Source organism: Lates calcarifer, linkage group LG15 (assembly GCF_001640805.2).
Source record: "Lates calcarifer isolate ASB-BC8 linkage group LG15, TLL_Latcal_v3, whole genome shotgun sequence".
Taxonomy (NCBI): Eukaryota; Metazoa; Chordata; class Actinopteri; family Centropomidae; genus Lates; species Lates calcarifer.
In genome coordinates this window covers 10,124,411-10,137,424 of record NC_066847.1, presented here as the reverse complement: position 1 = coordinate 10,137,424, position 13,014 = coordinate 10,124,411, and the positions used below count along the sequence as shown (strand labels likewise).

Sequence of the window (13,014 nt, the reverse complement as noted above, 5' to 3'; positions counted from 1 at the left end):
CCGTAGCTATGGAAACACACACACACACACACACACACACACACACACACACACACACACATAGCTCTACCTCGCAGTGAGAGGGCTAGGACAGGAAGGAAATGAGGAGAGACAAAGGCAGAGAAAAAGACCGAGAGAGTGAGAGAGTGAGAGAGTGAGAGAGAGAGAGAGAGAGAGAGAGAGAGAGAGACAGAGAGAGAGAGAGACAGAGGGGGAAAACAGCAGATGAGGGTCATTGGGGTTTTCCACTGTGTAGGATTAGAAAAGACATGAGAACTAGGTAAGGCACAGTGAGGAGGGGAAACATATGTGTAGTCACAGAAAGATCAGACAGCAGAAAGAGAGCGGGGACAGAAGAACGTGAGCGCTGAGCATGTGAACATCAGAAAAAGAGAGAGGAAAAAGAGATTTCACCGTCAAGGGATGCTTTTTGAGCTGAGATAACTTAAAACAGCTGTAATTTCAAGGGTTAGGAGACAAGGCGTAAAGGCAGACAGTCATTAGTCTAAAGCTTAGATATTTTACACACAGGTGGTGGACTAATCGAATGGGCTACAAATGGCTAAGTGCCAAAGTGATCAGTACCTGAAAGAAGGAAGATGCTGTAAACGATGTCCTGCAGGTCAGTCAATATCACAAAGTTTCCATTACTAACATTTTTTTTTCTCTCTTTGGATAACAAACTGAGTTATAGGACTGTGCAAACCACAAAACAGAATTTACTGTGTATCTGCTCTGTGTAAATATTCAGCTCTTCAGCATTCCTCATATACTGTACTTGCATTACCCAGTTATCTAGTTCTTACAGATATCTGTTTTCTCAATCCTTTCAGGAAAGTATGTGAAAGCTGAGTGTGATGCCACAAAGGAGACTGAGTGTGGTGACTGTGACAGTGGATTCTACACAGCTACAATAAATTACATGCGAAGTTGTAAACGCTGCAGTGACTGCAAATCTGGTAAGTTACACACATGCACATACAATATACTGTGTATGCACACACACACACACATACTCTGTCTGTCACAAGTGCAAAACACAAGCACAGTTCCTTCCTCTTCTTCCCCCCACTGCCTTTTTACAGTATAAATAGATGTTCATGCGAACATGATCACAAAGCTGCATCTTTTACTTCTTGTTCTTTTAAATGTACTGATATCTTGGTGGGGTCAATTATCACATTAACTGATGCTAAATAGACAAAATTTGTTCAGAAGTTTTAAACTTTTATTTAAAATTTTAGTGAACATGCAAAAGTTTTGAAAGACCTCATGTATTGTCTTCGTACAAACTCTGGTACAAACAGTGGCTCCAACAGTAACAGATAGCTGAAAAACATTGGTGTCAAATGGAAAACTGACTTTTAAACCTAAGAATGTGACTGAAAAGCAAATCTGTGATCTTCAGTTCAGTTTATTGAACAGTTCATAAACTTGTGCTTATGTTCAGTGAACTTAACTCATTTTTAAGTTTTCACAACTCATGACAAAAATTTGAACTAATTATTAAAGTTTAATTCAGTTGTCTTGCAGCAGGGGATCCAGTGTTTGAACCAGTGTTGAACCAGGTTAAAATTATGAGTTTGTCTCAGAGGACTTTATAATACGTGGAACCTTTTTCCCATTAAATGACTACAAAAACACAAAACTATTACACAGACAACCACAAAGAGCTACAGAATTTCTGCAAATATGACTACATGGACATAAAATGACTACAAAGAGATGCAGCATGTTTGTAGCTGAAAGAAATGCAATACAACCATATGTTACTTATTAACCAAAAGAGGCGCAGAACAACTACAGTGACTAAACAACCACAGAGACAACTACAAAGAAATGCAAAACAACTACAAACAGGCACAAAATGAACTGATAGAGACACAACTGCACAGAAGGTGGTGTAAAGCAGCTGCAAAATGAAATGACTTTAAAGAGGCACAAAACATCCACAAGGAGATGCAAAACAAACTACAAAGAGACAAAACAGCCACACAACAAAGTGGCACAAAATAACTATAAAGAGACGAAAGAGATTAAAATAAATCACAGACACAAATGACCCAAGAGTCTTTTTCAGTCTGGGTGTGTTGCTTCTCTGTAGGCCTCTGCCAGGACAGACTCTCTTCATATTTCTCTTTGGCTCTTTCAGAAAAGCAGACGATAGCAACAGAGTGCACACGAACGACAGACGCGGTGTGCAGGTGTGTGAATGACTACTTCTGTAGTAATGAGCTGTGTGACCACTGCCAGCCACTGAGAGTCTGCAAAGAGGGCGAAGGAGCCGAGGTCCCAGGTAGGCTTCCATTATAAAAATGCAAAATAAATGACCACGAACTCCAGTAAGTATTCACATCTTACCAAAGTACAATATCAACTGGCGACTGAAACAACTCCTCATGTCTCATTTTTTCTTGCAGCCAATCGCACCAGTAATGCAAACTGTGTTCCATGTAAAGAAGGGACCTACAGCAACGTAACAGATTCCTACTCACCCTGCAAAGCACATACAAGGTAAGACAGTGTCTCCACTATTACTGTTATTGTTAAAGCTGTGGTAAACTCTAAGTGAATCACACATTAGTCATCCATTTACACACAGCAGAAATTACTTTAGGTTTTGGCTGACATTCTCAGTCTATGAACCCAAAGCATCCCACATCACACCAACTGAAATTAAATTTGATCCACACTGTAGGAACTGTGCAATAACAGCTTGATTTTACTGGGACAAATATGTCCAATTTGCTTTTAAAAAGACCCCCTTATTTTCCCATCTCCAACTGGTTGTCGATACACTGTACATTGTGAGGATATTTATTTTTTTTGTATCTGTATGTCTTTTCCAGATGTGCGGAATTAGGGAGGGAGCAGAGAACTCCAGGAACCGCAAAAACTGATGCTGTCTGTGGTGGCTACATAACGAGTAGGTCTCCAGTTTTAACTTGAAATTACTGTTTCATACGTGTGCCTCCTATTCAGATCTTAAAATCTTTTAGTTTTAAAAAGAGATGAACTTGCGCAATGCAGCGGATGTTCTTATCCTGAGTGACGCAGTGAGTTCCTGTTGGCCTTCAGTTCTCAAATGTCATATGATCAGGTCGTTTTGACAGAAAGCAGAAGTAGTACAGATGGGAAATCTTCACAGGAAGAGATTAATCTAAGGAACTTGTAGCAGTTTGTATATCTCATTGTGATTGGCAGTAAAGGGTAAATCGCAACCGCAAATATTTTTGAAAGAAGAATGTACCAAATGACTTTGTGAAAACAATACAACAGGTGAACACAGTGGAGCATTTAGCAGCTTAAAAGCCAGATGTTACAGATGTAACATACATGAGCAATTGTTTGCTGATGAGTTCACCACATCAAATTAAAAAACTGATGATATGTCACAGTTTGTTCTGGCCAAAAAATCAGTTATTGCAGGTTTACAGAGAGGAGTCATGTCTGAGGGCTGTGAGTGGCAAAACACTAAATACTGACAAGTGTTTGGGACTAGGCCACAGCCTTACCTTCACCACCAGAGCACCAGGGGTTTAAATTTACTCAAGGAGCAACATTATCCAAAGGATTCAGAATAAGAGTGGAGGGAAGTGAGAGGATTTGGGGAGACTGAAGCCACAGCAGGATGCAGCGCTCTGGAGAAATAGGACAGGGTTTGGGGGGCTGCTTTATGATATCAAGCAGTCAAGCAGTTGTGGCCTACAGTCTACAGCCATGCTAGTGCTAGAAAATTTTGAACTGATGGTGCCAATAGAGGAACAGTCAGCGGATCAGCAAAAAGATTACAGGTCATCCTGAGGGGGACATAAACATCTGTTCCAAATTTCATGTCAGTCCATCCAATAGTTGTTGAGACTTTAACCTCAGAGCCACAAATGTGAACCTCATGTTGTTGCTGGAAAAAACGCCAAATGCCAAAGTCGTTAGATATATCCTCAGAGGGAAAAACAGCCCCAGTAGTTACTGTTATTGAGGAATGGGAAATGTTATCTTAGCATAGTTTGGGTCATGTGGAGACGTGAGCCCTACCCAGTATCAGTATGGTGTTGCCAATAAAGTGATTTGCACACAGGCATCATCGTCTATAAAAAGTAAAACAAATCGCCGTTATTAAATCAGGCCAGTACAAATCACAAAGGTCAAAGTACCCAAACAAAGGGACATAAGTTGAGTTTACAAGTGTTCACTGAGAAGTGAACAGTGGTGGAAATTTGCTGAGGCAGATCCCAGTATTCAATTTCACCATATTTTAAATGCAGTTATGAACTTAAGTAATTCAATTTAGTCACGTTTGAGACATCATAAATTAAATTTAGTCATTTAACATCATTTTTCATCTGAAACATTAAAACAGTTTCCTTCATGTGAGGTTTCATTTCACGGAGTTCACATTTTTATGAGATCGGTGTCTGAAACTCTTAATTGAGTCAAATAAGTAGTGAAACACATTAAGTAATCATAATATACAGCTCTCTGCTACTACAACTGATCTAACTGGTAGGAAATAATTTACCTGTGACACTTTTTTAAAAATCTGGAAACAAAACTTAGAGATATTCCACCCACAGCACACAATGGCAAAACCATGTGTGTGTAATATATATATATATATATCAAGCATGAATTAACTGTTTGTCAGTTATTGATGCATCGTGAGAGGAGTTGTAATTGTTGACAAATACATTACTAAACATAATAAAATAAATAAAAGTCAACAAAATAACATTTCAACTATATTATAGTGTGTGTTTATATATTGCTTATATATGGTGTTTTGTGTTACTGAAAAAGGTGTTTTTCATGTGACCACAATCTACCAATAACTGAATGAAACTAAAATTTAATGAATACTCATTCATAATAATTGGTTGCAGAGGAAATTGCATAGAGCGTTTTTAGCGGTTTTAGTCATTACCTTGCTGACAATATTATTAACAAGGAAATGAGGGGTTTTTAGTAATTACTCATTTCCTCCTATATTTCCCAGAAGTTACAGCATACCTATACCTACATGTTATATAAATCAGTTGAATTGATCAAACTGATTTCATGGCTCTCTCTGTGTTCTCCAGGGTGTTCCTGGGAATTGCCTGCAACTCTGTGGTCAGGACTCGTGTTGACCGCGCTCATCCTGTTTGCTATTGTCATCTGCAGGAGAGCGAAACGCAAATTGTACAAAGCAGGTATGTGCAACACGTCACACGTGTAGGTGTGTTTTATTACTGTCTTTCACACACTGTTCATACTTTAAAAAAAAAAGTCTTCCTGAAGAGGCGACAAAGCACAGCGCAAGTAAGCCTACTCAGTGGCAGTAACTACGCACACTGTCAGCCACAACTGTGAGACACTTTGAAGTCATACAGTTGAAGGTCACTGCTTATCTCTCTCTCCTCCCACTGCTTCCTTTACAGTGAATTCTTCAAAAAAAAAGAAAGAAAGAAAAGAAAAAAAAACTCTGAGTAAGGTAAAATGAAATCAGAATACCTGACTTTTTTTTTAATATTAACTAGAATTAAGGGTCTGGTTTATGTAAAAAGAAGTGCAGTTTCTGTTTTGTTCTCTCACAAAAACAGAACATGTATCAGTTAGTTCAACTCAGACAGGTTAAATAAGGAGATGTGTAATGAGATGTTAGACAAGCTCGAAGAGCATGACAAACTGAATGGGGAAACCACATCCTGTACACAGTCAGCCTGACACAGTTATTTGGCCTAATGTGACGCACACTTCACAGGCAGCTAACTCATACTGAGAAACAGGTTATACGTATACAGCGCAGTCCCATAACTGAGTGTTTTGGCTGACGTTGTGTTGTAATTTCATTGACATTTACTGTATTTCCAGTGAAGCACTGTGCCAATACTGGAATTTACAGGTGAAATACAATTATCCGAAGAGAAGATCAGGCTTCAAGAACAAGGGCGTTGTTCTCTCAATTTCATGGCAAGATCTGGGTTTAAGATTAAAAGTATCACTTCAAAGATTACATCTGTGGTAGAATACTTCTTTTAGTCACTTTGGTTATATTTACAGTAACCAGTAACTCTAGTAGATAATACATTCATGTCAGTGATTCCCAGTAATAGACTTTTTTAAGGCAAAATATTTGTGTTTTCTGCATATCCTCAAAGAATAATTTCTATTCAAATTACTAAAAGACATATTTTCCTGCTCGTAGTAGTACTGTGCCATGAAGAAAGTTTCGGTTTTATCTGCTGAGGTTTTGAGATATCAGTCTCTAAGAATTTTACCCGCAGAATTAATTTCTACACCACTGTTTCTAAAGACAGTGAAAACTGCTTAATCTCTGGGTTAAGCAGAGAATCAAAGACTTTTTATCTGGAAAGACAAGTTACAAGTTAATTTTCTTTACTGTAATTTGATGTGCTTTGCTTATTGTTAATTTACTTGAGTCTGACACTAGAAGACTGTTTTCATATTAATCTATTGAGGGAGGAAAGTTTCTCTGTGCTCACCTAAAGTATCAGTTTAAGATGTATAATTACGAGCAGTTTGGTGACTTCACACCTTGAAGCCAATAATGGTCTAATATGTAACTTACAAAGTGTGATGTGGAAACTTGAAGCCTACAGCACAAATACAGAGAGAATGGACTTTCCAGTGAAAAAGGAGACATCAAGCAGTTCAACTTTTGAAATGAAAAATATTTACATATTGATACTTTATGGATTTTTTCAATGAGGAAGGGAAGGAGGGGTAGATGTAATTTGAAGAAGGTTTAACTGGGTACCTTCTTTGGGTGATACCGAGTTGAAAGCCTTATTGGATGTAATTTGGTACATGTACTCTCACCAATTAAAATATGACAACTAGGAACTAGACAAGATAGATAATAATTCAGGATATTTGCCCCCTTATCGTATCTGTTGTCATTGTGCTTTAGTGGTACATGTGACCAGACAAATTTGCAGTTATTAAAAATTACCACAAACCAGCTGACGCACAACAGATTTCTTTGTTGCCCCTGAGGCTTTTGTGGGTCCTGACGTTGTCACTTCATTTGACTAGTTGGTGATCGTGCCCCGTACTCTCTGAGGGTTTTATAGGTTGTTGTAAAAATGTTTACAGTCCCACAGAGAAGGAAGATGAGGCATCAGTTTTGTTCCAATATTGGAACATTGGACACAGAAAAGTACATAAAAGCAGTATTTTTAGCATATAATAGCAAATTGATGGTTGTTTGAGCATAGGAGAGTGCATTGCACTGCGGGGGTAGATTGATTCTCTTTTTTCTTTTAAGTTTGTGTTACTTTTTTCCGCCCTGTAAACTTGACCCCATTGGAATCTACTGTAGCTGCTGTGAGTCAAATCTCACTACAGCGCGTTTCTCAGAGAAAAAGGAAACTGCAAACTTTTTACAACTGCCTTTCAAGTTGGCAGGAGATGAGTCTTTAATACTCAGAAAATTAATTTAAAGAGCATCACTTTAATATTTGAGTCACATTGAGCTGTGGTACATTTGAATATTAAAGGTTTATTGAGAATTAAGAGGTATGAAAAGTTGTGCAGCGTATGTGAAATCTTATCAGGATCACATCTGAATGACTGTTTTTGGTGCAGAGCTGTGCCTGTAACTTTTGAGAGATTATAGTGTCACCTATAGGCCGATCAATTTCATTGCATCCAGATACTGAATTTCCAAGACTACTAAGCCAAATTATATAATCGTTGTTAATCTGCATCTTGCATTTGACTTGTCTAAAACTATTGTGAGTATAAGGCATCCTTCTGAGCATGTTATGGAATTATTCTAATTTTGACTCTATTTGTGGTATTTTTTATGTGAAAAGCCAAACCCAGTGTTCCCGTTACTCTGATGGAGGTTCCAAAAACATTGGTCACTTCGCTGGATCTGCCTTTACCATCCACAGAGCTGAACGACCACTTCCAAGAGAGCTGCATCACAGAGGAATGCAAGTTAACACTTTATAGCACAGGTGACAAATCTCTAACCACTACTACACGAATATACACACCGTCTTTACTGCATTTTTTAAATACCTGCTCTATAGCCACATGAGGTCTCAGAAAATCAGTGATGTCTCCGTGTTGTCCCATTTTTTGCAATCTTCTGCTGCCAGTGTTACAATTAGGTACAGACTTTTGATTAGCAAGAGAATGCAGATGTACATACAGGGGAAAAATTAAAGGGAAAAAAATGTAGATACTTCCAAACAGGGCATAGCACTTAGGAGTACTTAGACTCTTTATGTTAATCTTTCCTTTATTGTATCATCTATCCATATATCAGAGAGAAGGATATTACTTTCTCCAGCATTAGTCTAGGTTAATCTTCTATGTCCATAAATGCTCTCAGCCCCATTAAGACTGCAGTACATCATGAAGTGCAAAGTCTTTCACACAGCAGTGTAACATTATTTTGAAAGATGGTCACACTGACTATTGATTTTATTCTCCTCCTCAGATGATCATCTGGTCAGTAACTGCGACAGCAGCCTCCCAATAACGCCACTGAAGGCCTCAGTTTCATTTGCGGAGTCCAATCACAACAATGGAAGTGTAGGATACCGCCCCAACAATTTCCTCAGGACCTACTCAGAGCCACAGGAGGACGAGTGGTGTGGGATATGACAAAGTAAATGGTGTAACAGCATGCTGATGGAGCTTAGAGTCCCTCTCAGTCTTGGAGATGCTGCAACTTCTGTAAACTATAACTATTTATAAACAAAGTGTAGGATTTTACTTTCTGGACAGTTGACGATGTCTGATCATTTGTCGCCTCCTGCAGGACGTTTGTGAGAACTTCAGCTCGGGTGACGTAATATCTCTGTGTAGCATTTACAGTTAAGCTAGCAGCTAAAAACCCTGACAGATTACTCAGGAGAACATTTTATAATATGAACAGACTTGACTTTTAGAAGAAAACACTGGTGCAGCTCTTTACTTGAGTCATTCCCTTTGATGTGAATTTGTCTTAGATAGGAGCTTCACAAGTAAAAAGCAGCACTGCCTGTGGTCCTCAGCTACAGCTCAGCGCTGTCCCTACTAAAAGATATGCCTGGTGATATTCTACATTTTTCTTATTGTCAACAAATCCCATGAAAATACCAAAATCAACAACAAAGTAATCCTACTAACAAGTATTACCTGTGTTTCCAAACTCTTTTGTGAAATGGAGCTCCATTGTTGTTCAAGAACTGTTAAAACACATAATGAACCAGACTTCTGTATTACTGGTTGATGTGTCTCCACATTATCATGAACATGGGCACTGTAGTTTATTTTGACTTATTCCCAAATTGGGTGTCTTGCAGCAGTGCTCAGCTCTTAAGAGAAACAGACTTAACATGTTGTCGGTTATAGACTTTTCATGGGTATTTGTTGACAGTAAAAAAAAATATTAAGTAATTCCAGCATTATCTTTTAATGTAAACTATGTCTCTGTTATTGTGTTTTAAATATCTAATTTAACTTATAAAGTTCTAACTTCAGCAAATAATTCAGGTTTAGAATTGTACACTTAAACTGTTAGAAGCCATCTTCTTTTTTAAGTACATTGCAATGCAAATTGTGATCACTGAATTTCTATATTTATGAAACTTTTAGATGTTAAGTAACAATAGCATGCGCGCGCACGCACACACACACACACACACGCACACACACACACAGACAACTGAACTCGTAAAACTTAGTATAACATGATGTATTTACGATGAAGCAGTGAAGCCTGACAGATTTGTTTATAACATTGTGAAAATAGACAGTGCAATATGAAGTGTGTTGGGAATGTCGTTTTGCTCTGCTGTTCTCTTAATTAGTACCATCTGACAGAAACAATCAATAACATGTACATAACAGTATTTTCACAGATATTAAGTATTTTAAATTGATATTGATTATAATAAAAAAAAAAAGCTATAAACATTTAAATTCTTGCACGAAGTCATTGACTATTTTCTGTTAAGAATAAGTTGAGGTTATTAAGTAAACGCATATTTCCACAACTTCAATCACCCTTCTTGAAGACTTGCTTGGCAACCACACCTTGAACTCTCATCTCCTGCAGAGAGGAAAAAGACCAAGGAGAGGGCGGAAGAGGAGGTGGTGGTGGTGAGGGGTAGGAGGGTGGGGGGTGTATAAATGAAAAGTGGAATCAATATGACAGTTTGGCACATCAAAGTACAGCTAAATGAGTGATACACAGACCTGGGAATGTATCCAAAACACCTTGCCATCTCCCCCTCCTGTCTCTCTCTCCCTCTCCTCATCCTTTGACCTCGTAATCCGTCTCCCACTCTTCCGCCATCTAATTATCTCCTCCTTTTTTTAGCCCACTGCCGTGCCCCCCCCCCGGCCCCTTCTCTTCCTCCTCCACCTCCCCCTCACTCACTCTTCATTAGTCTCTCGCTGCTCCCTTCTCCCGCTTTGTGAAACCTCTAAAAATCCACCATTTTAAAGCCTGATCCTTGCAGGCATTTCTTTCCCCCTCAATTCTCTCCTGAATGTGGACGTGGCATCAACAGCTCACTGTTTTGTCCTGACTTAAACAAGGGGTATTAGCAATCCTGTGAGAGCTATTAAGACGAACAATGCTGATTGTTTGAAATCTTAATCAGCACTGACAGATAATCTATAATCTTAAACTCTTTCATAGCCAAAATGAGAAGGTCCAATCCTCTCCATTGGCCCAGAGTAACTGTAGCACTTTATTAAAATGCCCATTCAAGAGGGTTTGTGTTTGCCCTCCTTTGTGGAGTCATCTTTTTTTTCCTTCCGGATTGCACCGGCAAATCCCTCATAGTAAAACATGTCCTCCTATAGAGAGAGAGCACGGTGCAACAGAATAAAATGACCAAACCTTGACTTATTTGCATGTTCCCCCTCATTAATCATATCTGTTTCAGCATCTTTTCCCTTTCCTTGTTCCATGTCCCTCCTCCATCCCTCCCTCCCTTCCCCTCTCTCTCCCTGTGCTTTGGCCTCTGCCTCACCTCTTTTCCCTCCATCCATACATCCTTACCAAATGCAGCTTGTCACCCTCCAGCCAGTGCGTCCAGCCTCGACCCTCTTTCTCGCCTCGCTGTACACAGACCAGTTTGTCTCCTTCCCAGCTCACTGTAGTCTGCGTAAGCACAGAGATGTTGTGTGCAATTAGTATGTAAAGTAGCTCACACATTCAATCACACTAGCCTTTGTGTGATGCAAAAGGGTAGCCAGGAGTTCAAACTTTTTCCCTAATGTCTCCTGTTTGGGTCTAGAGCCTCTGCTTTTCTGTTGTGTTGCTTCCGTTTGCTCAGTTTTCTGATTTGGACTTAATAAGATAATGCTTCTTATTCTGAGTCAATCACCAGTTTCTGAATGGATTTGTAAGCTGAGAACTATTAAGAGCGTTTTTTTTTTTTTTTGTTTTTTTTGTAATTCATTGCTTTTTCTCTCACACACTCACACACATCAGTCTTTGTAGGCTGTGGCCAGGATTTACGCAGCAGGAGGTGGTTACAACACAAAATCACAGCTGTAGGTAGGACGACTTCGCTCAGATGCTCACAAAATAAACACACACAACACAGACTTGTATAACAAGTAATGAAAGTGCAGATCCACAGTAAGTTTAGTCTGTGCTCATGTCCCTGTGCATATATTAAAAAACACACACAAACCTGACAGGAACGTCCATCCACTGGCCCCAGGTCCTCGGTGAATTCTTTCCCAATGGTGAAATCCATGTTGAAGTTCTTAAAAGTGGTGAGCGTGCGGATCTTCATGGCCCCTGTGGCCGGGTCATGGGTGATCTCTTTGGTGGGCTTCAGGAGACACACGATCTTCCTCAGGGCAAAATTAATATCTGAGAGAAGAAAGAGATTCATATAACAAAGGCCAGAAGCACTCAGTGCGGACACAGTGGATACATCCTCTTTGTGAGTGTGTGTGTGAGAGTCTGGGGTCATGCAAAGGACAAGGTGGAGATTTCATCACACTAATGTGCAGCTGCAAATGAAGATGGTCCACATCATGAAATCAGTGATTGAAGATTAACTAAAAACGATGACCTTAATGCAACAAGGAAATAAAACGTGCAAGATTGATTTAAATGAAGTGCAACCAAGTGCATGTGGGGGGTGACATTGTGCTAGTGTTAGGGAAGAAAATGTGTTTGTTTAATATGTTATCTGTTTAAAAAGAAGAGTCCTGCTTACCTAAAGCTGCGAGGTAGGAGTCCATATTATCCTGCTCCACCATATGATACGTGCCGGAGTAATTCGGTTTGGACATGTTGCTCTTTTTGTTCTTCCCAAAAACACGAGCCGGAATCTCTACTTTTTTCCCCCGGGATTCAACACAACAGCTGCTGCCTTGTATGATATCAGTTTCACTTATGCAACTTCTCTTAACAATGTCGGAATTGGACGAGGATTGTGCGTAAAATGAGACTCTGACGACTGAAATGTTGCCTCCGGTGTCGCTGGTGTTTGAATCTCCAGTTAAAGTGCGTAAACCTCTTTGTGGTGGAGAGCCGGTCAGGATTTATGAAACCGTTTATTCCAGTAAGTTGTGACTCACTTAGTGTGAGAGCGGAGTTTTTCAGCAGGGCCACATGCAGGGGGAGGTTCATGCATCTTTCCTAATGCCTGACTCAAATGGATCAGTTGCAGGCAGGGGCGGTGCTTCGGGTCCCTAAAACATGTGGTGGGTGGGGTGAAGATGTACCGAGCATACATACATTGTAGACTTGACGGGGTTCAAACAGCAGACCAGTATTTTAACAGTCCCACTGGGGTTATCTCGAGGCAAGGGGCAAGGTTTTCTTCTACACTTAGGGACACACTCTTCTGTTCAAACCCTGAGCTGTAAACACACATATGGTCCATGCTCCACACTGCATGGACGGGTTAAAGGTCCAGCCTCCAATGACTAATCATTTCTAGGATCATCAGTGATTAATAATATTAGTGTAAAGATGTACTGATGCAGTACAGACAAACTATGTCACCACAAGAACAGACCAAAAAACCCCCAGACTGA

At 39.6% G+C, this 13,014-nt stretch overlaps 2 protein-coding genes across 2 annotated transcripts; one reads left to right on the top strand and one right to left on the bottom strand.

Annotated features, from left to right (window-relative positions):
• Nucleotides 1-121: 121 nt before the first annotated feature.
• Nucleotides 122-9,921, top strand: LOC108880755 (tumor necrosis factor receptor superfamily member 5). Its single transcript, XM_018672453.2, has 8 exons — nucleotides 122-622; nucleotides 834-959; nucleotides 2,153-2,296; nucleotides 2,421-2,514; nucleotides 2,850-2,926; nucleotides 5,079-5,189; nucleotides 7,818-7,964; nucleotides 8,453-9,921. Exons 1-8 carry the CDS (start codon nucleotides 559-561, stop codon nucleotides 8,617-8,619), a joined length of 930 nt encoding a protein of 309 aa, XP_018527969.1. The 5' UTR covers nucleotides 122-558; the 3' UTR covers nucleotides 8,620-9,921.
• On the bottom strand, nucleotides 9,680-12,617 carry rbp5 (retinol binding protein 1a, cellular). Its single transcript, XM_018672454.2, has 4 exons — nucleotides 12,189-12,617; nucleotides 11,652-11,836; nucleotides 11,012-11,113; nucleotides 9,680-10,051 (listed from the first exon to the last, which is right to left on the bottom strand). The coding sequence occupies exons 1-4, from the start codon at nucleotides 12,262-12,264 to the stop codon at nucleotides 9,998-10,000; spliced, it is 417 nt and encodes a 138-aa protein (XP_018527970.1). The 5' UTR covers nucleotides 12,265-12,617; the 3' UTR covers nucleotides 9,680-9,997.
• Nucleotides 12,618-13,014: the final 397 nt, after the last annotated feature.